The sequence below is a fragment of the Panthera uncia genome (genome assembly GCF_023721935.1).
Source record: "Panthera uncia isolate 11264 chromosome B3 unlocalized genomic scaffold, Puncia_PCG_1.0 HiC_scaffold_1, whole genome shotgun sequence".
Classification (NCBI taxonomy): domain Eukaryota; kingdom Metazoa; phylum Chordata; class Mammalia; order Carnivora; family Felidae; genus Panthera; species Panthera uncia.
The window spans coordinates 107,379,621-107,407,097 of NW_026057582.1; the positions used below are offsets into that span (position 1 = coordinate 107,379,621).

At 55.0% G+C, this 27,477-nt stretch overlaps 1 protein-coding gene across 1 annotated transcript in view; it reads right to left on the minus strand.

Annotated features, from left to right (window-relative positions):
* Positions 1 to 27,477, minus strand: part of ITGA11 (integrin subunit alpha 11) — a 123,756-nt gene that overhangs the window by 1,558 nt on the left and 94,721 nt on the right. Inside the window, exons 13-29 of the mRNA XM_049613806.1 lie at positions 26,241 to 26,381; positions 25,798 to 26,001; positions 24,929 to 25,059; positions 21,326 to 21,492; positions 19,964 to 20,106; positions 18,471 to 18,581; positions 14,876 to 14,961; positions 12,846 to 13,053; positions 10,599 to 10,697; positions 9,757 to 9,833; positions 8,792 to 8,881; positions 7,799 to 7,889; positions 6,237 to 6,350; positions 5,941 to 6,027; positions 4,431 to 4,541; positions 3,995 to 4,090; positions 102 to 215 (exon numbers count right to left, since the gene is read on the minus strand). Of these exons, the coding sequence (XP_049469763.1) occupies positions 102 to 215; positions 3,995 to 4,090; positions 4,431 to 4,541; positions 5,941 to 6,027; positions 6,237 to 6,350; positions 7,799 to 7,889; positions 8,792 to 8,881; positions 9,757 to 9,833; positions 10,599 to 10,697; positions 12,846 to 13,053; positions 14,876 to 14,961; positions 18,471 to 18,581; positions 19,964 to 20,106; positions 21,326 to 21,492; positions 24,929 to 25,059; positions 25,798 to 26,001; positions 26,241 to 26,381 (2,070 nt within the window). The remainder of the gene's footprint in view (positions 1 to 101; positions 216 to 3,994; positions 4,091 to 4,430; positions 4,542 to 5,940; positions 6,028 to 6,236; positions 6,351 to 7,798; positions 7,890 to 8,791; positions 8,882 to 9,756; positions 9,834 to 10,598; positions 10,698 to 12,845; positions 13,054 to 14,875; positions 14,962 to 18,470; positions 18,582 to 19,963; positions 20,107 to 21,325; positions 21,493 to 24,928; positions 25,060 to 25,797; positions 26,002 to 26,240; positions 26,382 to 27,477) is intronic.

Sequence of the window (27,477 nt, forward strand, 5' to 3'; positions counted from 1 at the left end):
GGCCCCCCCCCCCCCCCCCCCCCCCCCCCCCGCCAATCCAAGCCGGCCTGGGCCGACCAGCCAGGATGCTGCTCTCCACCACCACCCTGCTGGGGCCTCACCTTCCAGAGTGCCAGGACAAGCAGGGCCAGCAGCAGGAGGCCCCCCAGCGTGCTGCCAACGATGATCCAGATGGGGATCTGCGAGTCTTCTTGCTTGGAGATCTCAAACGTGATCTGTAAGGGGAGGGGTGCGCCAGGTCAACAGCATTACCGTCCTGGGGCCCAGGGGGCAGGCGATGGCTAGTGCCCAGTGGGATCTGCTGGAGGCATGGGTGGCACCCAGGCCTCAGAGGACCCAGCCCTTGCACAAAGGACACCTGAGTTAAATGACCCAGGTGATCTTGCCTCCTCTTTGAAACTTTCCGCCTTTGGCCTTGGGTTCTGTGCCATGTTCCATGGCTCTGTCCTGGGACCTCTTCCTTATCTACAGTCATTTCCTGGTGAGCTCAGCACCGTCTTACCCAGTAGGCACAGGGAGCTCAGGGCCCTTAGTGCTTTTAGGGGCCCATGAAAATGTTCTAATTTCTTTTAAAATTCGAGGGAAAAACAAATATAATCTCTTGCCTGGCTTATATGTCTTTATATATATTTGTCATAAAATAATAATTTAAATTATTATTTTTGAATGTTTATTCTTGAGAGAGGGAGAGAGGTAGAGAGCAAGCAAGGGAGGGGTGGAGAGAGAGGGAGACAGAGAATCCCGAGCAGGCTCCATGCCATCAGCACAGAGCCTGATGTGGGGCTTGAACTCACAAACTGTGAGATCGTGACCTAAGCCCAAACCAAGAGTCAGATGCTTAACCGACTGAGCCACCCAGGCGCTCCTAATTTAAATTATTTCTAAGGAGGAAGGGTCTCCGAAGGTAAAAGTGCTCAGGGCCATGGAAAGCATAACACAGCCCTGGGCAAACTCGCTCCATTGTGAGGCTTTAAAACCTGTACGCTGGGGGCGCCTGGGTGGCTCAGTCGGTTAAGCGGCTGACTTCGGCTCAGGTCATGATCTCACAGTCCCTGAGTTCGAGCCCCGCGTCGGGCTCTGTGCTGACAGCTCGGAGCCTGGAGCCTGCTTCGGATTCTGTGTCTCCCTCTCTCTGACCCTCCCCCGTTCATGCTCTGTCTCAAAAAATAAATAAACGTTAAAAACCTATACGCGGACTGCCGTCACGTTTCTCCCTTCTACCGGGACTCTCCACACTCCTATCCTCCTGTCTTCCTGGCCTGCTTGGCATCTTTAACAGGTGTCCAAACTCTTGATCCCACTCTGTACCCTCAACCCTGTTCCATCCCCGCCTTTTCCATGAAAGCAAATGGTCCTTCCTCGCTGTCGCTCAGGCCAGAAGCCTTGTACTCGTCACTGACTCCTACCTTTGCATCCACATGGACTCCAGCAAAGTCTGTCTGGCCTACCTTTGAAGCGCCCAGAATGTGGGAGTCCCGCCTCCAGGGCTACCTGCTTGGACTGAGCCCCCTGTGTCCTCCTGGAGGCTGCAGGAGCCGGCTAACTGCCTCCCCCCTCCGGCCTCGCCCTCTGCAGTCTGTCCTCAGCATGGCAGCCTGACGAAGGCATATTTATTCTCTGCTCTGCTCCAGCCCCCCACGCAGGGTGGAAAAGAAGAGTCCTCGCGTGCGCCTGCCAGGCCTCACCCTCGCTGGTGCTGCTCATCTCACTGGCCTCACCTCCTGCCCCACCCCGTTGCTCTCTCTGCTCCAAGCCTGCAGCTACCTGGCCCTCCAGCATGCCAGCACACGTCCACCGGAGGCCTTTGTATTGCTGTCCCTCCCTTTCCGGCAGTGCTTTCCCCCCCGAGTAGCCATGCGACACCCCTCTTCTTCATAGTTTCTGATGTTAGTTTATCGAGGAGGCTTTTCCCAATCTCCTTGTATAAAATAGAAGCCCCCTCCACCCCGCCCCGCCCCAAGTCTCCACCTTTAGGTGCCTGCATTTTTCGGGGCAGAACGTATCACCATTTGACACTGATATACTCACGTGTCTTGCCCTTCTTCCCATCTAGAATGTCAGCCCCTGGGGAGCAGGACGGTATCTGTTTTGTTCGCTGTTCTATTTTCAGTGCCTGGGACAGAGCAGGAGCTCGGTCCACATGCCGAATGGCTGCATGAACAAACCCCTGCAGCAGGGGGGAGTCTTGGCTCGGCCACTGACTCCCTGTTCAACTCTCTGCCTTATCTCACCCAGCCTGAGTTTCCGTGTCTGAAAAATGGAGGTGGGGAGTACCTCACAGTGCTCTGAGTGAGCAAGGAAACGTGCAAAGTGTCTGTGACAGTGCCTGGCGCAGCGTTTAGGGCTCAACAAACGGCAGGTCCCTTCTATGTTCTCTGTCCTTCCGCAAAGGCTGGGACCTTCTCTGCCTTCCCACCCCCGGCACCTGGCACACAGCCAGGCCAACAGGGGCTTACATTCTGGGTTGCTGGGTTTCTAAAAGAGAAGCGAGGCATCCAAAGAGTATAAGAAAGATTTTTTTTTGGTGGGGGGGAACACTTGGGTGGCTCAGTCTGTGGAGCATCCGACTCTTGATTTCGGCTCAGGTCACCATCCCAGGGTCATGGGATGGAGCCCTGTGTTGGGCCTGTGCCGAGCGTGGAGCCTGCTTAAGATTCTCTCTCTCTCCCTGTACGTCTCCCATCCCTATCTAAAAAAATAAAAATAAATACAAGAGGGATTTGTGGGGGAGGGGGGCAGTGGGAGTTGAAGGAGAACGAGAATTCATTTAAAAGATGAACTGGTGTAGAGACAGGGGTTGTGTGTGTGTGTGTGTGGGGGGGGGGGTGCCTGTACAATGCCTCTTCCCTTGGCTGACTGCAGAATTCCAACATCTCTCTTAAGCTTCAGTTCAAGTGGACCTGGCTCCAGAAAGCTTTCCCCGGACATCCCTTGCTCTGACTGCCCCCCAAGCCCAGCCCCTGTGCTCACCCCCACATTGTAGCCATGGCTTTGTTATCCTGGTCCCCAGGTCTACTTAATTCATCTCTGTATCCCCGGGGGCTTGAGTCATAGGAGGGACACCCAACAAATGCCGGATGAATGAACAGATAAAACTCCTTAGGTGGGTCCCCTGAATGCTGCTTCTAGGTTTTGGCACCTGCTACCCCTCTGCCTGGCAGCTCCCTACCTTGTTTATGAACGTCTGTCCTCCTGACCGTGCCTCTTTTGCTCTCCAGCATCTCCCGGGGGTGGGGCTGGGGTTAACTCTGCATCACGGTTCGGGGACGTGGCCAGTGGAGGGCAGCAGTGTCCCACACCCAGGATGCCCGTCTCTCCATAGGATTGGGCTTTTCTTCAAGGCCCAACTTCTCGTTTTCTCAGGAGAGCATTGCAGGAAGCCTCACCCCCCTTCCTGAGGCCCTGATTCGAGGCAGTCTGGTCTGTGACAATCTGGTTTTATCTAATTCAAAAAGAGTCCTAATACAGAGACATCTTGCATTCCTCGGTCTTACCAATTCGGTTCGCACCAGACTTCTGAAGCATGTCATGTGCGTTCCTTAGATTTGAGGTGCTAATGGATGGGGAGGAGAGGGGTGGGATGTTCATTCTAGGCTGCCAGCCGGCCCGAGACCCAGCGTCACAGCCGGTGGAGTCAATCAATGAGCCTCGTCAGGGCAGGCGGGCCTGGGCTCCAGTTCTTTCCTCTAGTGCAGAACGTACAGGTCCCCCTTCTTTCTCTGCTTTCGTGGGACTACTGTGGTCTACAGCCTGCCGCCCCCAGGCACTGGGCGAATGCTTGCTTCCGGCTCCCTCCCTACTTTCGCCCCTAAAGTCCTACTGATCTTGCTTTTCCCCTCTTTTCTGATGCTGTGCTAACTGCCGGCAGATGGGTCCTTCTCTCTCCTGCAGGCGCACACGAGTGGAGGGTATAGGAAACTCTAGGGGAAGGGACGACCCCTTCCCCAGCTGGCCCCGCTCAAGCTCAGGTCTGCAGGGTCTCCAGGGGGCTCACCTGACGGCTGGGATCCTCCTCGCGGAAGATGAAGGGACTGTGGAACTGTCTGTGCAAGGCTGCATTGACCGTGATCTTCATCAACTTGTACTTGAGCTGTATAATCAAAGGCCTTGTCAGAAGCTGGCCCCTCCCTGGGTGGGAGACTCCCCAGCACCCACCCCCTTCCCCTTATTCCTTGGAGTCTAGCCCAGGTGCTCTACTTTCTGCTTTTAATTTATTTTTATATATAGAGAGAGAGCGGGCAGGGGAGAGGGGCAGAGAGAGAGAGAGAGAGAGAGAGAGAGAGAGAGAGAGAGAGAATCTCAAGTAGGCTCCATGCTGAGCACGGAGCCCGACACGGGGCTTTATCCCACAACCCCGGGATCATGGCCTGAGCTGAAATCAAGAGTCAGATGCTCAAGTGACCGAGCCACCCAGGCGTCCCTCTACTTACTGCTTTTAGGGACCTCAGCCACAGATTCCCCAGCAGATGGAAATGGATTTCCTGGTTAGGGGCCAGCCTCACGTTGCAGCTGATGGAGACCACGTCAGAGTTGCTATGATTCTGCAAAGGGAGGTAGGTCTCCGGGTGAGCGGCCGGGCTCCGGGGGAGCGGGGGAGGCAGCTAGCCCAGCCATGACCTGAGAATGTGAGCAGGGGCTTGGGCCACCAGAGAGATGGCTGAGCTCCACCCCTCACCCGAGGTTTGTTCCTGGGGGAGGAGGCGCAGAGGACAGGGGACAAGGAGAGGTGGGGGTGGGGGACACATGGGCTGCGGCTGCCAGGGGATGGCTGGGCGACAAGATAAGGATGACACATGCTGTACTTGAAGTTGTGCAGCACTGGGTGTCTTCTGGGAGCAGAACTTTGGTTCAACGTTAGGGAACCTATAAATGTCATCACCACACAAACGGATCAAAGCAAACAATTGTATGACTGCTGTTAATAGATGCAGAGAAAGCATTTGGGGAAATCCAACTTCTTTTATGATATGTATATATATAAAAAAAAAATCTCCCAAGAAACTTCCTGAATCTGAATAAAGGGTGTTTATAAAAACCCTACTATAAGCGTCGTGTTTAATAATGAAAAATTAATAAAAATAAAAAAAAAAAGTCAAGATCAAGACAAGACTGTTGTCATTTCTATTTCCCATTGCCCCGGAGGTCCTAGCCAGAGCCATAAGCTGAGAAAAGCCATTTATAAGGATTGAATGGGAAAGCTTAACACTGTTATTATTTGCAAATGATACGGTAGTAACAGAAAAACCAAAGAAATCGTCAAATAATCAGAATTCATTGGGTTAAACTTGTTTGAGGCTCCTTCTTGCAGCCACCTCAACCCCCCCCCCCCCCAAGGCCCGGTCTTCAGGAAAGTACACTACACCCAAAAAATGCTTTGTGAGGCGCTCGTTTGGGGGAAATAAAACTAAAACAGCTAAGATCTTTGGGGAAGAATAATGAGAGCGCACTCAGAAAGTGGTTTCTGGGAACAGTGGCAAGCCTGGGAGCATAAGCCTGGAAACTAGCAGGTGTTTGGGGGAGGGCCTTGGGAGGTGACACGAGCTGCCTGCCGTCTCTGGGGACAGGGAGGCCCAGCTGGTGGGGTCAATGTCTCCACTACCAGCCATGTAGGTCCTTGCCTCCGTGGAGTTGTCCTGTCTGGCTCCTTCCCCTTCCCTCTGCTCATCTGTGTCCTGCTGGCCCTTTAAGGCATAGATGCCAGTCGACTCCCCCTGTTCCTTTCCTCCACTGCCCCTCTCTTGACACCTGTCACAGCCTGGTCCCCTGGCTTCTTTGGCATTCACTCTCATGGCCCCTGTGAGATGGCGAGCTCGTTAAGAGCCAGAAGTGTCTTCGCTCCATCCCGTTTCCTCTCCGCTTGAGGCGGGACACATTGCGCTCAACACGCTCTTAGTGACCGACTGCCAGACAAGGACAGGAGCAGCCGCCCAGGACACTCACCAGCTGTGGGGCACGACTCAGGTCTTCCTCCGTCGGGGCGTGCCGGTACTCGGTGCCGTTTCCCCAGACGTTACAGGACGTGTCCACCTGCACGAGGGACACACACCCGCCTCACAACGAGCACCGGCAGGCTCAGCAACCCCGAGACGCCCCTCTCTCCTCCTCTTCCCCGAGAAGGCCCTGCCCGTCCTGGTCCCGGGAGGAGCAGCTGAGGTCGGAGGACCCGGGGACACACCGGGGGCAAGTCTGTCTCCTAACTGGTCCCTTCCTTTAAGCCGGTTCCCGGGCGCCCGTACCTGGTCGGTAAGGAAGTCCCTCAGCATCAGCAGGCGGTTGCCGCCCCTGGTGGCGATGGGGACCGTGATCTTCATCATCACTCCATGGATGGGGAAGAAGCCCAGGTTCTGGATCTGTGGCCAGAGGGGGAGGGGTCAGCACAGCCCCCAGCAGCTGGAGGGGCGGAGGAGGAGCTGCGTAGGGGCAATGCCCGCGGCCAGGCCTGGGAAGCGGCCCCCTTCATGCCCCCTGGCATTTTCACTGTAGAGGTTCTGGAGCTCTGCCCAATCACGGTGGGGGCTGCATGGGTGAAGTTGTGTGAGGGCGTGAGGGCGCTGAAGGGGCCGGGGTCCCGGAGGCTGAGGACAGGTCAGTGGGGCCATGAGGCTGGAGGGCAAGGTCACTTCTGTTGTTTTTCTTTTCTTTTCTTCTCTTTCTTCTCTTTTTCTTTCTTTCTTTTCTTTCTTTTTTTTTTTTTTTTTTTTTGAGAGAGAGCGTAGAGTGTGCAGAGGGGCAGAGAGAGAATCCCAAGCAGGCTCCACACCTTCAGCAAAGAGCCCGACCCGGGGGCTCGAACTCACGAACTGTGAGATCACGACCTGAGCCGAAATCAAGAGTCGGACGCTTAACTGACTGAGCCACCCAGGCGCCCCGGTCACTTCCATCTTCAGCCTCCCCCGGTGTGGGGACTTTGCAGCCTGGTGCTGGTGGCACGGTGGGAGCCCTTGTGAATTTATTACGACAGAGACTCTTTAATTAACGGTGCACGTTCTAGCCGCGACACCTCTGGTGTCTGAGCAGCAGTGATTACAAGCAGGGCTTTGGAATCAGAAGGACTGGGTGTCGCAGCCCACGGCCGGGGCCACGACCACGTAGGAGCTGTGTGGCTTCGGGCAGCCGCTAACCCCCTCCTGGACCAGCCAGCCAGGTACCAGTGTGTCTGAAGTGCAGTTCCCAGCTGTCAGCCTGCCCCCGGCTCTCATGCAGCGTTCAGAGGCTCCGGGGGGCCCACACTGCAGACTGCTCAACTGCCTCCTAATTCTCCTTCTCGCCCCTTCCCCAGTGACGGGCACGGAGACAAACGCCACGTTTCCCCGCCTCCCTAGGTAACTACAAGTGTGAAGAATCGCTAAGGACCTTCTTCAGTAGGGAGGGGCCTGCTCTTCTCCCCTTCCTTCTTCCTGGAATGAGAACGTGATGGCTGGAGCTGCAGCTCTCTTGGACTCTGAGATGAACTTGAGAGCCTGATAATTGCATGTTGAGGATGATGGACCAGACGGGAGACCCGATCCTGAATGACTTCGTGAAGCTGACAACTCCAGACTTCTTTTATGGGGAGAATAAACCCTGGCCCATTTAGACCGCTGTTTTTTCACATTTTTTAAATCCTATGCAGCCGCACTTAACCTTCACTGATACATCCTCACAGTCCAGCCCCATTATTTTCTGGACGAGGCCCAGGGAGGGGAAGGAACTTGCCTAAAATCACACAGTGAGTGGGTGACAGGGTTGGGCCGAACCCCAGGCACTAGCAATGATTCCAGACTCCTCCGCTCCCAAACGGGGGCTCCTCGGCTCTTACCTTGAAAACGCAGCTGAAGGGAGGCCCGATGCCATCATACCTCTCCAGTGAGCTATTGGGCTTGACCTCGTAGTGGCTCAGGCTGCTGCTCCTGCAGGGACAGAGGACAGGGCCGCTGTGAGCTCAGTCAACGTTGGCTAGATGGATAACTGAACGAAAGAGGGTGTGGGCATGTGCCTGGCTCTCCTTGACCACAAAAAATAGGTTTCCTCTTGCGTCCATCGGGAGAGCCGTGTCAGGAAGGATTCTGAGGCTCAGAGGAATGCACGCTGAGATCAGTTAGCAACGTCCTCCTGTGTGGGACGGGCATGAACCAGAAGGGCCATTATTTGACATCCCTGCCCCGGGGCCTGGCCTCTTTGGAGCACGAACTCGCCCACTACGACCCGTTCCAGCCTCTAGCAGTGGCTGAGGGAGGGCCTGAGCTTGCTTTCTGTGTGGTCGCTATTACAGCTTCATCCGCCTGGGAGCTTCCCAGAGGACAGGCTGGGGGCCAGTGGCACCCAGAGGGGAGTGGACGACCGGACAGGACGGTGGGAGCAGTTTGCCCTGCGGGGAGCAGGAAGGGGAGCGTTTTCTCAATTTGGCTGTTTAGAGTTGCGGGTGCAAGATGGTCAGGGAAAGCAGATGGGCTTTCAGTAGGTTTTATTACTATTTTAAAATTCTCTACAGATCATGCTCCCACTCACTGCCTGAACTTGGGGTGGACACCTCTGGCTGCCCCGGCCCTCGCCCTCCTCCCCTGCCCCTGCCGGGAGCTCCCTGGAGGCCAGATCTGTGTCTCCTCCTTCCGCTATTTTGATAGCACCCGCCCACCACGGATGAGGGGGCTGCACCCTCCCACCCCTCAGGGACACCCCTGGCTCTGGCTCACAGTCTCTGGGCACTGGAGCCCGGCCCCTGAGACCTCTGGCCTCATCAGGGCCCCCCCAGGGGTACCCCATCTTAGGCCTCACTTCTCTCAGGCCTCCCCGCCCCCGGGGCCCCGCCCACCTGGTGAAAAGGACATCAGCTTCGTATTTGAGGTGGGAGCGCAGGAGGGCGGTGTTGTCTTCCTTGGTGCTCTCCTCCTCATCACTGTCACTGCAAGGAGAGCCCCCGCACCGAGCCGTCAGGAAGTAACCCGCTTCTACCAGCCCAGCCAGCACAGCGGACTGGCTGGCTGCAGCCCCTCAAAACGGGCAGAGCAGGAGTCATTCCCATCCCACCTCCCGAGTTACAGGTAAGAAAAGAAAAGAGGGCTCAGAAAGGTTGAACGAACTTCCTAACGACACACAGCATTTACATAGTGCAACTGGGAGCGGAACACTGGCTGTCCCACTCCTTATCCAGTGTTCTTTCTGTCTGGGATTTCCCCTGGGACATTTTTCAAGTTTATTTATAGAGAGAGAGAGAACAAGCTGGGGCAGGGCAGAGAGAGATGGGGACAAGAGGATCTAAAGCAGGCTCTGTGCTGGTAGCAGAGAGCCCAACACGGGGCTTGAACTCACTAACTGTGAGATCATGACCTGAGCTGAAGTCTAAAGCTTAACCAACTGAGCCACCCAGGTGCCCTGACATTTTTCCATCCGAAAAGACCTTATTCCCTTTACTCCGTGAGGATATCCCCTGCTTTGCTTATCTTCGGGGGCTGCTGTGAGGACCATTACGTGTTCGGTGTTTTGTAACCGTGGGCTTTAAAAGTAACTGCTATCGAAATTGCCATATAAAGGTGAAGGTATTATTATTTGTGTCCCAGCTGCCCCAGGCTGGAGAACGGCAGCAACATGGCAAGCAGCAGTTTGGCCTAAGCTAGGGGATTGGCAGGGGGTGGGCGGGGGTGTTCCCAGGGCAGGGCAGGGGGGTATGGCCTGGAAGGGATCCCATTGGGCGCAGGGAGGGACTATTGCTAGGGGCCAAATGGGGGCCAGGAGCAGCGGGGAGGAGTGGGAGGAAGAAGGAGCAGGTGAGGCCCTGACCTGCCAGCGGTGAGCCGGATCTCCAGGTGGTGCAGGAAGACGGATTTGCTGAACTCAAAGTCTAGGCGGAAAGCCACCTGCGAGGAAGAGGTCAGTCGCTGGAGCTGGGGTGGCTGGGAACTGCGTCTGGTGACTTGTGTCCCAGTTGGAGGGTTCTTTGGCAAGGAGCCCTCATGGCCCCCCCCCCCCCACCTCTCGCCCCATCTCCTTTCCTTCCTCTGCAGACCTGGGCCCTGGAAACATGCTGCCATTCCCTGGCAAGCTCTTGCCTCAAGCTCTGATTCCTGCTTTACAGGCAGCCTGGTCTCAGATCTTCTCCTGCTCCAGAACCTTCAGTGGCTGCCCACTGCCCAGTGGAGATGGGTAAAAGCCACACGATCTGGAGTCTGGAACTTGGAGATTCTTCCTGGCGAACTTGCTTCTCCCCTCACACACCCTAGCCACTTTCCACATGCACTTTTAGGCACATGGTAAGTGCTCACGAAATGTTAACTTTTCTCCCAATCTCTTGCCATGCTCACAGGAGGATGACAGAGGCTGGACTCTGAAAAGCTGTGTTAGGATACAGGACAGCGGGGTTAAGTGGCCAAAAGGTGGGGGGAGAGTGGTGGGTGGGAGTGGTAGGGGTCCCCCTGAGGTGAAAGGGGCCTGGATGTTCTTTTGCGGGGGGCTGGCTAGTTAGGTCATTTAAGAGTCATTTCCTGGGAGAAAAAACTAAAAAGCATGCTCAGGCATCCTGCTCCCTCCTCTGTTCTCCCCTCAGTTCACTTCCATTTCTCTTGCATTCCCAGTGCCTCCCAGTTCCCGCCTGGTCCCGCCCCCACACTGCCCCCAGCCTCAACCTTGGCCTTGGCCCGGAAGAAGGGGTAGCTGACGTTGCAGACTTTCTTGTGGAGTCTCCTCTCCTCGTTCACGCACTCGATGCTGCCGTCTGAGTCGTCCTGGAGGTGGGTGGAGGGCACCATGGGCAGCAGTTAGGTGGGCCAGAGACCCAGGTCTGGGGGCCACCCGTGCCGCCCCCACCGCCTGTACTGAAGCTGCAGTTGGAAGGAAGCTGGGACCACAGGGGCCCTGGAGAAAGGGGTGGCGGTGGGTTTGAGGGGGAAACACCACCGGGCCCCCCAGCCTATCTGAGCTGGGGCCCCACTGGGCTAGCACAGGCGTCTGTCTCCTCAACACAGGTCCTGAGGGAGGGGACTCACAGCGCTCTAGACCGATGCTGCTGGGTGGCTGTGTGCTCATTTGCTTGGGTCTCATTTTGCTTACCTGTGAAATGGGGATGACAGTACCTACCTCATTTAGTCGCTATGGGCATTCAATGATACAATGCATATAAATGCAGTGCCTAGTTCAATTCCCAAAACGGTGTAATCGCTTGCTAGGATGATGATTTGTACCTGCTGCGGGCCCTGCACCCTTGGGCCCTAAGCTGTATGTCTAAGGAACGTGTGTGTTTCCTTGGATGTAGGTGTAGGTTGGTATGCTTTTGCCTATGTGTGTACAAAATGTATGCGATCAGACTAACACATTTGTTTCTGGCTAAGGGGGTGTTTCCTCCACTAGAGTTATCCTTGGCTGGATGATGGGGGGTCAGGGGCATCTCCCGGGCTGGGGATGGATGGGAGGCATCCTGTGAAGGAGCCAGGAGCCTCTCCTCTGTTCTCAAAGCCCTTCTTTGCCACAGAAACAAAATCCCATGACTCCTGGCCCCTGGGGTTATGAGACTGTAAAGTCCGGGCCAGGGAAGCAGTGAAAGGTGGATGTAGGTTTCAGGCTCAGTTTCCCCTAAATATTCCAATGGAGACAGAAACAAAAATCTCTGGGCAGGACAGGACTTTGAAAGGCCATCACATGGCCTCCTCACCTTCACTCAGGGCTATGGGGGGCTTGGCGGTGGGGCCCAGCCCTGGGCTTGATAGACCGACTGGTGGTGGTTCTGCAGTGGAGGTGAGGACAGAAGGGCCCCTGTGCCTGCCCCACCCCACACTCTGGGCTCTACATTGACACTCTGGGACCCCCGAGGGTAGAGGCTGTGTCTGACGGGACCTGGGTCCCCCAGCACCCACACAAGACAGCGGTGTCCTGGGTTTACTCAATAACCACGTCTCCGGGACTTCTCTCATGCCCTGCAGGCATTCGGGTTATAGCAGGCTAGCACTCAGGCACTCTGGATGTCCCTGGGGCATACACAGGGCTCTGCCTGGGACTTCTGTGGGGCTGAAGGGACTTGCGTGGCCTTCTGCCGCTTTGGGAAGGCACTCGAGAACGCACGACATGACTGTGCTCTGCCGTGAGGAACGCCACCCTGCCACTTAGCAGCTCTGTGCTCCTGATCGGGCCCCTTAACACCTCTCTGTGCCTCAGTCTCCTTCTCTGTAAAATGGTAACCAAGAAGAAACAGGAGCCTGTCAGGCAGAGGAGGGAGGGAGTCCAGGCAGGGGACCACATGGGTAGGGCCTCAGTGTGAAGGCAGGTGTGCTGGGAAGCAGCAGTGGTGGTCGGACTAAGGGTGTGGGGGTGAGCGCAGAGGTGGCAGGTGATGGATGGGGAAGCGGATGGGCCTTGAATGCCACAACAGAGTCTGGAATTTGTTGTGAAAGCAGCTGGGCGTGATGGGCAATTTTAAAGTGGGGAGTAACCTGTTCCGATTCTTGTTAGAAGGGCCCTTTTGAGAAAGCCTGAAGGATGGACTGTAGGCAGAGGGTGTGTATGAGCTGGTGTGCATATGTATGGTGTGTGTGTGTGTGTGTGTGTGTGTGTGTATGCGTGCACGCGCCCTAATGAGGGCCGAGGACACAGGCCCAAGGACGTTCCTCCCCACATTCCTGAATGGGTCAGACCCTCATCTGCCGGTGGTTCTCGACCCTGGCTACACACTCACACCCCCTTGGCTGCTTTCAAAGCACACACTGCTGCAGGCCCCACCTCAGACCAGATCAGTCTGACTCTCCGGGAGAAGTCTGACCACAGGTGCTCGCAAGCTTCCAGGTGGTTTTCACGGGCAGCCAGCCAGGCCCCTTGGCTGGATCCGTCCTGTCCTGCCTCTGCCCTTAGCCTCAGGAAGGCCAGGCAGGTCGCCAAGGTCTCACCTTCTGGATCAAGCTGGCAAACTGCAGGTTTGCTGACTGCGAAATATTTAGGACTGTGCTATAGGCATTCTCGCCCCTGTTCTCCAGCATGGCCTCCACTGCCACCCGCCGGCGCGTGCTCTCTATGATGAAAACCGCCGTGTCAAAGGTGAGCGTGTACGTGGAGCAGTCCTGCACAGGCTTCCGCAGCACCCTCTGGCAGTACTCCCTGTGGGAAAGAGACCACCGGGGATCAGGCAGATGGAATGGGGAATGCAGGGCTAGGCCTCCCTACTCACGTATATGAAAGAGCAGACCTAGGCCGGCTGACTGGTGACTACGTCCCCGAAATGGCCGCAGAAAGAAGTTCCTGCTCAAACCTCAGAACACGCCTCCTCCCCTTAAGTAACTTACCGATTGATGCTTTCTTCCGAAGTCTGAGGTGGGAGGAAGGGGAGTGTGAGAGGCGTGGAAAGTGTGAGTAGAAGACGGAGGGCTTCTCTCAGGTAGGGGCCAGAGGCAGGAGCCCTCAACCCTGTCCAGGCTTAGAATGACCCGGGAGCATTTTACCCCTCCCCAAACCAATTAATCAGAGTCTCTGGGGATGGTGTTTGGTGCTAGGTATCTATATAGCACAGCAAGGCTGACAGCCAATGGTTAATAGGCGACCAGTGAGAAACGTTCTGTATACACTGAGGCCAAACATGTTAGAGATCCTCAGACACGGTGGTTCTTAAACTTCAGTGCATCAGAATCTCTTGCAAGACTTGTTCAAACACAGATTGCTGAGCCCCACCCCCGGAGTTTCTGATTCAGTAGGTCTGTGACCACCAGGCCCAACATTTGCATTTTTAACAAGTTCCAGGTGACGTTGATAATTGCTGATCTGGGACCACACGTTGGCAGCCAATCGGCTGAGGCCACGACCCTTCCCCAGCCAATCGGCTGAGGCCACGACCCTTCCCCAGCCAATCGGCTGAGGCCACGACCCTTCCCCAGCCAATCGGCTAAGGCCACGATCCCTATGAAACCTTTGTGCTTTTGAAACTCGCTCTCTCTCTCTCTGGTATCTCACTGCTGCAGGTGGGTATCTCGGTGCAGGTAGAAGATTGAGCTCGAGCTAGCCCGAATAAAGGCTCTTTGCTTTTGCATCGGACTCGGCTCCCTGGTGGTCTTTGGGGATCACGAATTCTGGGCATAACAGTATACACCCCTTCTCTACTCAGCATGTTTCCCTTTTGGCTTTGGCGACCAGGAAGCTCAGAGCCAAATGTCAAGACGATCTTGATTAATAGCCTAGATGGTTAGAATATTTGCTTCTTCATCCTTCCCTAAAGTTTGTTTCTGCTATTTCTATTTATTGTGTATGTCAGGGTATATATGTCTTCTACCTAAATATCACAGAGTTGGGTAAAAGTTGAGCATGAATTATTTGAAAATATAGGGCACCTGGGTGGCTCAGTCGGTTAAGCGGCCGACCTCGGCTCAGGTCAGGATCTCGCAGTCCGTGAGTTCGAGTCCCGCATCGGGCTCTGTGCTGACAGCTCAGAGCCTGGAGCCTGTTTCAGATTCTGTGTCTCCCTCTCTCTGCCCCTCCCCCGTTCATGCTCTGTCTCTCTCGGTCTCAAAAATAAATAAACGTTAAAAAATTTAAAAAATATATTACATAAATTTAAAATAGGACATTTTCTATTTTTTTTCCCCTTCTTTGCTACAGAACCACAGGTCCTCGTCTCCACCTTTTATCTGTCTGGTAGTAGAGGCTCCAAAGAAAGGATTCCTTTTTCAAAACAAAGTTTGAGGAGGTAGGATAGCTAGTAGTTCTCATTTTACAGAGGAACTGACTGAGGCCCAGAGAGGGAAGAGACTTGCCTGAAGCCACACAGGAGTGAGAGGCAGAGCCTGGGCTAGACCCAGGCTCCAAGTTCAGTGTTTGATCCATGCTGCCTGCAAGAAGGATGTGCAGGAAATAATCCAGCTCCCCGGGAGCCCCGGATCCACCAGCAGGGAGGGAAAGGAGTCAGGGTGGGGGCTGGGAGGGGCCAACTCACATGGCTGTGGGCAGGTCACTGCGGGCATCCAGCAGGAGGTCAGGGACGCAGTGCTCGTCCTCGCTGCAGCCATTCCAGAAGGGCACCTGGGCCAGGGAAAGCCAGGGAGGGGTGGGTGGGCGGCCCTTTTTGCTGGGGGCCATCTCTCACCCCCACAGCACACCAGCTCCTCTCTCTACCACACTAGATACAGGCTTTGTCTTCTCTGCCCTTTCCACAGACACCACCCTGCTGTTCCTCGTGCTTTTGCCCAAGTAGCCTCCTCTAATAAATACATGGCTCAAAACTCAGCTCCTCCTGGGTCTCTCAACTGAGCCGGTAGCACAGAACACCCACCCGCCCCACAGGGTAGTTCCAGTCCACATTTACTGTGGGGGGCAAGGTCTTAGGTGCTGGGGATACAGGATGAGGAAGACAGCTTCTGCTGTCAGCTCATGGGGAAGAACCGTGTGAATAAATAATTATAGTGTGAAATGTGCAAAGAAAAAAAAAGATCTGTGGGAGGGATAGGAGAGGCAGAGGGGAGGAAACAGTTATTTTGGTCTGTACCTGGTCAGAGAAGCCTTCAGGGAAGAGACAGTAGGTCAGAGTTCTGAAGGATGACCAAGTTAGCTGGATGGCCAGAGGGACAGGGAAGTCGGGAGGAAGGATGAGCCTGTGTAAAGGTCCTGAGGCATGAAGCAGTGTGGTGTGTTTGGGAAATGACGGGTGGTTTAGTGTTGCTGTCGTGTGGGGGGGGGGGGGGGGAGGGGGGGGGGGGAGGGGGGGGGCCAGTTCTTACAGGGCCTGGGCGTCATGCCTTGCAAGGGACGGGGGTCACGACGGCGGGGCAGGGGCAGGGGAGGGGGAGGGACAGGACTGTCGGGCCTGCATATTGAAGGCTCCCTCTGGCGGCTGGGGGTGGATGCACTGGATCGAGGCTAGAGTCAGGGAGACCGCTGAGGAGGCTGCTAAGCGTTCATGCAAGAGAAGATGATGATGTTGGAGGCATCCAACATCTGGATATGGAGAGGAGACAACGGGTGAGGGCCGCCAGAGGTGGGGTCCCTAGGACCTGGAGTTCATCAGAGCTAAGGAGGCGAAGGGCCCAGGACGTTGACTGAGTCCCTTTGTCCGTGTGTGGGAGGATGGCCGCACCGCTCATTTATACGTGGCGGGGTACGCTGAGTTCAGTTCTGGGGCACGTTGAGTTTGACACGCCCGTGGTCCTTCCAGCTGAGGAGTGCGACTGTCCCTACCAAGGACACGGCCCAAAAAAGGGGAGGGGAAACAGGTGTCACAAAGGCCACACGGTATCCGAAACCCATGAGCTTTTCTCACAGGTGAGCTCCTTAGCCGCCTCACTCAGATCCACACGCGCGTCCGTGGACGTGTTTCTGTCAAGCACAGCCCTCGGGTCGGCCGTCAAATGGCACACACTTACAGTGAGAAGCAGGCACGCAGCAGCCAGCAGAAAAGGCAGCACAGCCATGTGACAGGGGGCAGGGTGAGGCCACGCAGTGAAGGGACAGAGCGTAAAACACGGAGTCTGAGGACTCTTACAGCGGCCCCCGGGGGCTTCCTGTAAGCTGGCACCCACGTGCCCCTCGGTGACGTCAAGTCTCCGACAAGACGCTCCCCCCCGCCTGGCAGACTGCGTAAAAAGTGTGAAAACTATATTATAACCTTCAGAAGCATTTCCATCCGGTTGATTAAAAGGAATAATTAATGCGATAAGCAAACGCTACACTCAATTACGTGGAACAGCTCATTGCCCCAGGAGGCGAGCTGCCGTGGCGTGGAACAGACGCTAAGTAAGAATCTGTAGAAGAGCGACGGGCGGAGTAGGTCTCCTTCGCTAGAGACTGGGCACTAGAAATCCAGATTAACAAGATTTTTAGCAATTTAGCCGCTACTCAAAGCCCTCGATAATATGACCCAGATTGTCTTTTTCAGACCTATTTCTCCTTGACACTTTTTAAATGTTTATCTGCATTTGAGAGAGAGAGAGAGAGAGAGAGAGACAGTGAGTGAGTGCGGGAGGGGCAGAGGTGGAGACGCAATCGGAAGCAGGCTCCAGGCTCGAGCCCGACGCACAGCACAGCACAGCACAGCACAGCACAGAGCCCGACGCGGGGCTCGAACTCACGAACCGCAAGATCCTGACCTGAGGCGAAGGCGGACGCGTAACCGACCGAGCCACCCAGGCGCCCCCAGCCTGCTTTTTCCCACTTCCATGTCTTGGATATACTGTCAGCTCTCTTGGAACAAAAGCCCACTCTTCGCATTTCTGCATAGCTGAGTCTGGTCTATTCTTTAAGGTCCAGCGGACAGTCACCCCCTCCAGGAAGTCTCCCTGCCCTGTCACGTGATTACTCCATCGCACTGCCTCTGAGCTCACCCCCGGCCTACAATGCTTACTGCCACCTTGCATGGATATCATGAGCCGGGCAGAGAGTGTGCCCTGCCCGTCAGTCTGCATTGTGGGCTTCCACATGCTTGGAGAACGAGTGGCAGGTTCTCATTCGTTTGCCGTAGCGGCTCTGTAATTACTGCGACGAGGAAAAACCTTAAATGACTCAGCGTGTCACCTCTGCTCCTCTCCTGGCTCACTGATGAGGACTCTAGCCTTGCCAGGCCATTCCCCTCTTCTCGAACTGGGTAACATAACCTCTCTTATACGTCTGTGATGCAGAATCAGGAGAAAGGAGGGAAGGTGTGAGGGTTGAGGCCTGGGTGGTGGAGTCTGGGAGGTCTGGGAAGGCAAAGGGGAGGAGCTGAACGCAAGGAAGGGGTGAATGGGAGCAGAGAGGGGCTTTCAGAAGCATTGCTGTCGGCCACCCGATCCTTTTATGTTGGAGAAATACAAGTAAGAATGTGAGTGATTCTGAAGTTGTTGTTTGCCGGCGGGAGTCTATAAAACTATGAAATTCTCAGAGACACTGCTCAGAGACTGGCCTTCAGAGGCCATGGTCTTCAGAGAGTTGTGGCAAATGTGAAAGTTGTTTCCCGAATCCTTAAGGCTCAGGAATTAGATGTTACGTGTTACAGATTTTGCCTGCTCTCCCAGCACAGCTCAGACAGAATTAAACTGTGACCTTTTCTTTGAGGGGGATTTCGGTGGGAGTTGGAGGTGTGGGGGGCATGTGAGTGTTCAATACCAGAACGTTCTGATGCCTCTGGAGCCAGGGGTTAGGGAGTGTGATTGAGGGGGCTGGAGCACAGCTGCTAGAACCTTCTAGGTGGTTGAATCACCTATTCTGGCCTCCAGTGCCCTCACCTGTAAATGAGGGAGGTGGGTGATTGAGACCTAAGGTCCCTTCTGGTTCTGTGATTCTCTGGGACCTGTTCAGAGCTCACCCTGTGCTTGCGGATACAGGGGACCCTCCACCAGGAGAGGCCTGGCCCTCCCCTACAACACGTTCAGCCCGGGTCACAAGGGAGGAGGGATGGAGTCCTTTTGCGGGTTTGCAGGGCAGGAGACAGGAGGGTGCAAGAGGGGAAGAACACCTTTGTACCAGCGCACTCAGGATCTGGGCTTTGGGGAGGAGGTCGGGTGTTGGGGGGGGGGGGTTGCTGACGGCCAGGGCTGTGTGCCCCACGTGCCGGGATGTACCGAGACACGGAGGGTGGTGGGCCAGCCGTCGTCCAGCATGGGGCCGTGGTCCGGGTCCTCCAGGGAGTACTCGACCGAGAAGGCCACCGGCTTCACATAGTCAGCAGTGTCCTGTGTGGGAGGAGATGAGGGAGATGTGAGGAGGCGTGGGGTGCCCATTTCTGGGCCAGGATGCTGAGAGAAAATGTCCACTTTCCTAACACAGGAGGGCTGCTTCCCTGTCAGCCTCAGGGTGAGTCCGGGATGAGGGGGTGTGCTGGATGGATGGAGGTTCAGCAAAAGCTCCCGCTCGGCCTTCAAGGCTGGGCACCTTCCCCGCCTACCCCCACCCAGCGCCTCGGCCTCTAGGGAGCCAGGCTGGGCCCACCACCCCATGTGCACACCCTGTCCAGAGCCCTTACTCCGGCTGGCTCCTTATATGGCATTCGAACTGCCTCTGTGTGCTGATCTCCCTCCTTCAGAAGCACTTGGCACAGGGCTTCACGAATGCGTTGAATCGATGAACGAACAAATGTGTGGACAAAACAGGGGCTCTTCCAGCGGGGGTCCGGGTATGGTTGGTAAAGAAGGGGATGCTTAGAGATGCCTACAAAATCTCCCATGTGGAACCCAGATCCTGACACGAGTGGCTTCTTTGTATCAGGGCAGTGACTCTCAAACTGGAGGTTTTGCCTCCCCGGGGGTGGGGAGGGAGGGGGCAGCAAAACCCTGAGTGCTGAGCCCAACCCCTAGTTGCTGATGCTGGCGGGTCTGGCGTGGGGCTTGGAAACATGCATTGCTAACAGGTTCCCATGTGATGGGGATGCGGCTGGTCCGGGGGCCCATGCTTTGAGAACCAGGACAACAAACACCTCAGAGGGGGGGCCACATATTAACGGACGCAAGGACCTCCCATATCCGCTCACTTTTCCGACTTCTGGCCTTTGAACCACGGGGGTCGGGTGGGCTCTTAGTGCCCCCTGCTTGCATCTTAAGGCTGGAGCAGTGGCCTGGGCGTTTGGAGTTTCTGGATGAGGCAGACTTCCTATCCTCCTCCTCATCCGTGAAATCAGGCACCAGGCCACTGCTGGTTCCCCCTCTCTGCCAGGCTGGCTGCTCTCGCCTCCTCCTCCCTGCTCGTCCCCGCTATGAGCCTGTCCTACCTGGTCCTCATCTTTAGCCAATGCCTGCTTCCATTCCCTCCGGCCATGGCCCCCGCACCCTCTGTGAGCCCTCACCGAGCCCAGATTTCACCCCCTGCTAAGGAAACGGCAGACATCACAGGGCTGGGGAAGAAGGGATTTTGGAGGTGGGTACCAGAAGTGGTAGAAAGTGTGTCCCAGTAGGGCATGAATATGGGGGGCGGGCAAGGTCTGGGACAGTGTACCCCAGCTGGGCCTCCTGAGGCCCCAGCTGAGCTCTCTGCCTCTCCCATGGCAGCACCTCGTCCAGCTGTGTCCCCTCCCTGTTTGACCTTGGTCTCTGCTGGTGGGGCTACTGGGCGTCAGGCTCACCAGGACATGGAAGTTGATCCGCTCACAGTGCTGCTGGCTGGAGGAGAGCAGGACAGCTCGGTTGGTGTATCGGTCCCCGCCCTCATCCAGGTGGGCCCGCGGCGTGTACCGCCTCTCATCCATGGTGGCGTTGTATCTGATGCCTGGAGGAGGGAGAGGGCAAGACCGTGAAGGCGGAGCCACATTTCCACTCAAGGCTCTGCCTGTCTTTTAAGAGAGCCTCCTGAAAGCCAGCCTCCTCCAGGAAGCCCTCCAGGCTGGCCGGGGAAGAGCTGCTCTTCTCTTCTCACCAGGCCCTAGTGTGGGTGGGAAACTCCGGTGCAGAGAGTGAGAAAGGAGAAAAAGGAGGGGCAGATGGGGCTGGCAATGAAGGGAAAGAGAAAGAGACAGAGATGTAGGAGAAATCAACGTGGTGGAAGAGGAGACAGAACAAGCGGCCAGGGCGATGCCCTCGTCTGAGCCCCTCCTGGAGCGCCGGACGTCCCCGCCTCTCCCTTCACCTTCCCAGGTCCCGTCAGGTGTGGGTCAGAGCCTCCACAGGCCGCAGTTCCCACCCCGCGAGCCCTTCCCACTAGCTGCTCCAACCTAAGACACTGCTCTGGGGTTGAAGGCCTGCAGCCTCCTTCCCTGTAACTGGGCTGATCTTTTGCCAAATCCAGGAAAAGCCTCATCTCGTCCCCTGTACCCCAGCCAGCCCTCTGGGTGCACCGATTCTTGCACCTTCCTCTTTTTATAAATAGAAGTTGAAAGAAGCGCACAGCCACCCAGGCTCGCCTTTACCTCTCCCCCACCCCCCCCACCCCCCATCCTTCTGGTGAGCCCTGCTCCCTGGCTGAGAAGCTTTCAGAAATCCCGGTTTCCTGCAGTCTGGTCCCAGAACCTGCAGCTGTCACTTCCTGGGGCCGCCTGGGCCAGGGCTGCCGTGAGTAGGCGCCTGGCTCAGAGGGAAACTGCCCTGCCCTAGACCAACACCCACTCTGAGCAGTGACCACTCCCACTGGGGGTTTCATCTGTCTGACCCTCTCATTTCCTGCTTCCCCTCCTGGGTCTGACTCTTCCTCTGCATCCTGGCTGTCCCAGTTCCCTGTTCTCGTCCCAACTTTGCATCCCAACTCTTTCCTTCTTCCTCTGGCCCCTCCCTTGCTGGTCACTGCTGCTCACTGCCATCCCCTTGCTTCTTGGAATTAGATCATCAAATGCAGTCATCAAGGTGGCTCGAGTTGTGACCTGGCCCTTAAAACCTATTGCAGTGAAAGCCCTGGTTTTGAAACAGAGCAGTCCCAAAGTCTATGAAAGGTGGGGGGTGGGGGGGGGGGGGGGTGGAGATAGGGGCTGGGGGGAACGGGGAGAGGCCTGGTTTACCAACTGTGTCCGTTTTGAAATGGGGTGCCAGGAACACGGGCGTGAAGCAGAGGAAGGCGGCCAGGCAGGTGGCGTCCCTGCCGCTGCGTTTGCAATCCCTGTGGAAGATGTTGATCTTGGACGGCTCAAAGTGGAGGCTGGCGTTGATCTGAACCACAGGACGGGACCTGGAGCAGAAGAAGGAGTAGCTGGAGGGTGGGGCGTGTGGCTGCTGCGGGGGCCCAGCAGAGCGGGGGACGGAGGCGGTGGGAAGCGGATGGAAATGGGATCTGGAAAATCTTGGAGGAGGACGGAGAGGGGCCCCGGAAGTTAAGGTTTTGGGCAAAACAGGGACAGGTGGGTGGAGGGCAGCCCCATAGCCCCTGGAGGCAGCCCTTCAACATTTCCCAGGGGCTGTATTTGCTGCAGATCACACTGACTGCCTCCTGCCTCCTCATCCCATCCCTGGACAGCCATTGGAATAATCTGGAGAGTTGTAAAAAACCCTGATGCCCAGTTTGTCCTCCAGATCAAATCAAATCAGGATTGGCATCGACCTGTCTGAAAGCAGTGCCTCTCGAATTTTAATATGCTCGCACATCTCTGGGGGATCTTTAAAATGCAGATCCTCACCCAATAAGTGGGGACCAATTCTGTATTTCCAGTAAGCCCTCGGCTGAAGCTGTTGCTGTTGGCCCAGGCCCAAGCTCTGAAGAGCAAGGTGTTAACGCTTCCAGGTGGTGGCAATGTGTGGCCAGAGTGGAGAACCATTTGCTGTTGGAGAGATTCCCCATCGATCCACCCGACACGACCCTATCCAAGCAGGCATGGAAATGCAAATGTATTCTCGTATTGGTCTAAGGAAAACATAATCAGAGAAGAAGTACACCACCTCTCCAAAGCACGCGTTTCTATAACAAGGAGGAAGTGTAGCGTGATATTCTGTGCTAATGCCCCGCTCTTAGCCTAAGGAATTGTGCCTCTCCTGCGCTGTGCCGTGGAGAGGGGGGTTTGGGTCTTGGCTCCACGGTTCCTCATGGACCTCGGGCAGGTCACATGATCTCTCTGAGGGGGATGTGAGAGCCAAAGGAGGTAAGTGAGAGGGGCCCTTTGTGTAAAGTGTAGAGTGCTGTGTAAACACAATAGCTTACGTTAGCGGTTCCCAAACTTGGCTGCCCGTTGGAAACAGATACCTGGGGAATCTTGAAAGTTTACCGCTTGCCTGGGCCCCTTCCCTAGACGTTCTGCTTTACGTGGTCTGGGTAGAGCCCGGCCTGTGAGAGTTTGAAAAACTCCCGGTTTGTGACAACACGGTTGGGTCTAGAGGGCATGATGTGAAGGGAAATAAGTCAGGCGAAGACAAACACCGTGTGCCTTCACTTATGTGTGGAATCTAAAAAGTGAAACAAACGAATAGACCAACAAAGAGCAGCACTAGACCTATAAATACAGAGAACAAACTGAAGGTTGTCAGAGGGGAGGGGGAGTTGGGCAGAAGGGGGGAAGGGGAGAGGGCGGTACAGGCTACTGGTTGCGGAATGTGTACGTCATGGGGGTGAAAGGCGCCACATAAAGAATACAGTCAATGATATTACAATAGGTACGGTGACAGGCTGTACTTGTGGTGAGCACAGCATAATGTATAAACTTGTCGAGTCACTATGTCGCACACCTGAAACTAACATAATGTGTGTGTCGCCTATATGCGAATTAAAAAGAGAGAGAGAGAGAGAGAGAGAGAGAGAGAGAGAGAGAGAGAGAGAGAGAAGCTCCCAGTCGATCCTAACGGGGCAGTTTGAGATCCACGGGGTTGGATCCCAGAGTCTTCCCAGAAGGCCCGGACCCACAATTGTACCACTGCTGAGGTAGCACTTAGGTTTAGACCTCAAAAGTTGGAGCTTGCATGGGTCCTTTCTGTAGACTGATTCTCTTGGGGTGTGTGTGCATGTGTCTTGTTTCCTGCAAAGGACTTGGTTTACTGACCTGCTAGGCCATGTCTACTGCCTACCCTGGGTCTTGCTCACCCGGAACCAATACACTGAACCTTTACCGCCCAAGCCGCTCTTGCTGTCACCCCCAGAGATCCACGAGCCCCAATATGCGAAGGGGACCTGCAGAGAGAGGCCGTGGCCCCGGTGCACGGCACCCCCAGCACTGCCTTTAGATGGCCTAGAGGTGTGGGGCAGTGAATGCTCTGGCCATGGAGGATGGGGGGATACGAGGATCCCCCAGATACACTGCTCTCCCTCCTCCCCTACAATGGTCTGTTGCAAGAAGCAGAGATGTGTCCCACCTCGCTGGAGATCCGGTGAGCAAGTGAGGCCCCACTCGCACCTGCTCCCCTTTTCTGCTTCAGCATCCTTGACCGTCACCTCTGCCTCTGGGATGAGGCCCTTCCCAAAGCATTAGCATGACCTCTAGTCTGGGGCTCTGTTTTCTAGGGAACCCAGGCTAAGACATCTCCCAACCGGGCCATAATATTCTTGGCGACTGAGAGTGTGTCCACTCCTTTATTCTCCCCGGGGAGTCGTTAGGATACCTCTGTTTCATGCCTTTTTTAAGTTGTATGAAAAATGGGTCTGTGTTCGTATAAAATTACACGCAGGTGGAAAAAGATGGGTTGGAAATATGCCAAAATGCTAACAGCGGTAATGTGAAGTGGATGAAGCCCTGAGTGAGTTCTTTCTTTATTTTATAATTTTTCTTTAAGTTATTGGATTTATAATGAAAAATAGCTCATCAACATACATGAAAAATTAAGCCTTTTCTGGCTCAAAAATTGCCAACACATCACATGGCAAAATATATGGAGTTTTAGAAAGCTCCTTTTTTTTTTTTTTAAAAGCTGTAGACCATTGCTAAAGAGAGGCCCTGAAAAAAGAAAGAAAGAAAGAAAGAAAGAAAGAAAGAAAGAAAGAAAGAAAGAAAGGTCCTGAGTGCAGATGGGTGGCAAATATCTGATGCACTGGTGCAGAAATGAGACCCTCAAAAAGGAAAGAAGAAGTCCCAAGGGGTTTGGAGGAAAGAAATCTGTATTATGTAAAGGTTCTTTCACACTAGGGGAGAAGGGAGATCCTTCCAGCTGATAAGAATATCCTCAGCCTGTCCTTTAAGTAGCTTGAAAAGCTGAAGTGGAAGAAGTGCCCAAACAGCCAGAACTTTTCGGACAAATTCTAAGAGGGGCTTTTGGACACTATAATCTTAGAACTCTGTGGGAAGAGGGATTTGGACTTCAAGACAGCTTACAGTGATTCCACAGAAAGGAAATTTGTAATCACGAGAGGATTAAGAACATGAGGATTAAGAGGGTGAGTTTGGCTGACAATGATTGAAGACAAAGGGACAAAGGTCCTGAAGAATATTTTTAAAACCCGCTGTCTGGGCGCCTGGGTGGCTCAGCCGGTTCAGCATCTGACTCTTGGTGGGGCCCTGATCTCAGGGTCGTGGGAAGATGGCTCTGCACTGAGTGTGGATCCCGCTTCAGGTTCTCTCTCTCCCTCTCTCTCTCTCTCTCTGCCCTTCTTCCCTGCTCTCTCTCTCTCTGAAATAAATAAAAACAACAGGCCCCTTCCCCCTCACCCCCCGCCAAACCCCAGTGTTCATCCTGACCCTCAGCGAACCCACCACAAAATCACAGCATTGCCAAGGGCGCCCACCGCCAGGTCCACCAGCCCATCCTCGTTGAGGTCCAGTTGTCCGTGGATGCTGCAGCCAAAATACTGGAGGCCGGGAACCAAGTCGGAGGCGGCAATTCTCTGCAGGAAGTAGGAAGAGAAAGCCAGGCATGGGCACTGTTCACACAGGGCAGGACAGGACAACCTTCGGGGAAACTACAATCGGGAGCATTGGAGAGAGCCCCTTTGGAACCATCAGGAAGCTTCCGGCCCAAAGCCCAAACAGACCCCGCTCCTGGTCTGTCATGGCACCTAACGTCAAGTCATTCTTTTGGATTAAGATCTCGAGTCTTAAAAGGGTTCCCCATTAACTGTAAATACATGTTCCCTGGCAGGTAACCCAGCGGCCTCCTTGACCATGGTGTGTTAGACTACCTTACTAAGAAAATACGTAGGCAAAAGTGAGGACCCTGAGGGCATGGGACCCGAGATGGGTCCCTCTTGAGGCGGGCAAGGTTTCCAGCATGTGGCATTTCCAGAGAAGAGCAAGCCCACGTGGGAATTCTCCACTCTCTGTCAACTGCCTGCGTGTGTGTGTGTGTGTGGGGGGGGGGGGGGGGAGTGAGGTTAGGGTCCCTGGGGTTTTGTTGTTGCAGGGGGAGATAAAGCTACGCAGGGAGAGGGTGCCCGCAGGGGTGATGGGAAGGTCCAGAAGACAAATGCACCCGTTTCAAAATCCCGACTTGAGGCAACTAGAGCTATAGGCCAGACTGGGGTCCTTTCCTGCAGGAGGGCACAGAAGAGGCTCCGGAACCAGATGCTCCAACAGGAGCGGCCAGGACTCCTGGTCCAGCTCCAGCTGTGGACGGGGAGCGGCACCTGCTTCGGCGTCTTTAGGAGGCTGGCTCGGAAGCCGTGGAAGATGTAGACGGCTCCTCCGTGGTTGTCCTCCAGAGGGGCTCCCACCACCACGTCGTTGTAGGAATCCTGATTGAGGTCCCGAACCGAGGCTATGGAGGACCCGAATCGGGCATTCTGGTAGCCGTGGGAATCCTTCAGTGTTCCGTCATAAACAAACCGGTTCTGCGAAACCAGGGGTGGAAAAAGGCTCGGGGGATGTGGCAAGGACCCTCAGGGTCATGGTCCCCTCTGGCCTGCAGCACCTTGTCTCCAGCCCATGTTCCCCAGAATTCCTGCTCTCCCCGGCCTGGCTCAGCGGGTGGGCACTGGCCTCTGGGGGTGCACCCAGTGAAGGCAGGGCGGGGCCAGGTGCCTCAGAGGGCTCCGCCCCCCCCCCCCCCCCCCGCCCGCCGCAGTAGTACCTGTCTCAGAGTGTAGACGTACACCCGGCCCCGCTCTCGGCCCTCGCTGAAGTACATGGGGGCGCCCACCAGCAGGACATCAGTCACCCCGTCGCCGTCGATGTCCACAGAGGTGATCTCGCTCCCGTAGTAGGAGCCTATCTGCAGCACAGGGGTGGGAGAGGGCAGTGCGCTGGGCTGCACAGGGAGCCGAGGACGCCCTTCCACTCGGAACTTGGGTGAACAAAGACAAAGGGTCCTCCCCTTCTCACCCCCCTCTCCCCTCCCGTGGAGTGGACTCACCTATTTTCACTTGGTCCCATCTTTCCCTCTTTCCTCCCTTTTTTTTTTTAAATGTTTATTTATTTATTTTGAGAGATAGAGAGAGAGAGAGAGAGAGAGAGAGAGAGAGAGGGAGAGAATGAGCAGGGGAGGGGCAGAGAGAGAGAGAGAGGGAGAGAGAGAATCCCAAGCAGGCTTCAAGCTGTTGGCACTGAGCCCCACTTGGGGCTCAATTTCATGAACGGAGAGATCATGACCTGAGTCGAAATCAAGAGTCAGATGCTTAACTGTCTGAGCCACCCAGGCGTCTCTCCTCCTTTTTTTTTTTTTTTTTTTAAGTTTATTTTGAGAGAGAGAGAGAGAGAGAGTGTGGAGGGGCAGAGAGAGAGAGAGACAGAGAGAGAGAATCCCAAGCAGGCTCCACAGTATCAGCACAGAGCCGGACTCGGGACTCCATCCCGCGAACTGAGATCATGACCTGAGCCGAAATCAAGAGCCTGACACATAACTAACTTAGCCACCCAGGCGCCCAAACCTCTTGTCTCCCTCTGTCATCCCACCCCCTCCACCTCTTCTTTCTTCCCATTAGTGAATTTTATGGATTGCCATTTATTCTGTTTGTAAGCAGCACATATCATGGCAAAAAATGAGCAAAATTAGAAAAAGGTATGAAGAAGAAAATAAAAGTGACCCGTTGTCCAAACATCCAACTATACGTCCCATGTTATAAGGTTTTAGTGTATTTTCACCGAGTCTGTTTTGTCTAGAGTGTGTGGCTTGTTTGTGTGTGTGTGTGTGTGTGTGTGTGTGTGTGTGTATGACTTTATTTTCACAGTCTTGGATCATACTATATATAGAGCTTATATATGATTTTTGAATACAGCAATGGGTCATGAGCACTTTCTCCGTGACGTGTTATATTTTTTCCTACAACATGATCATTTATAAGATTCCAAATTACGCATGTGCCACGTGT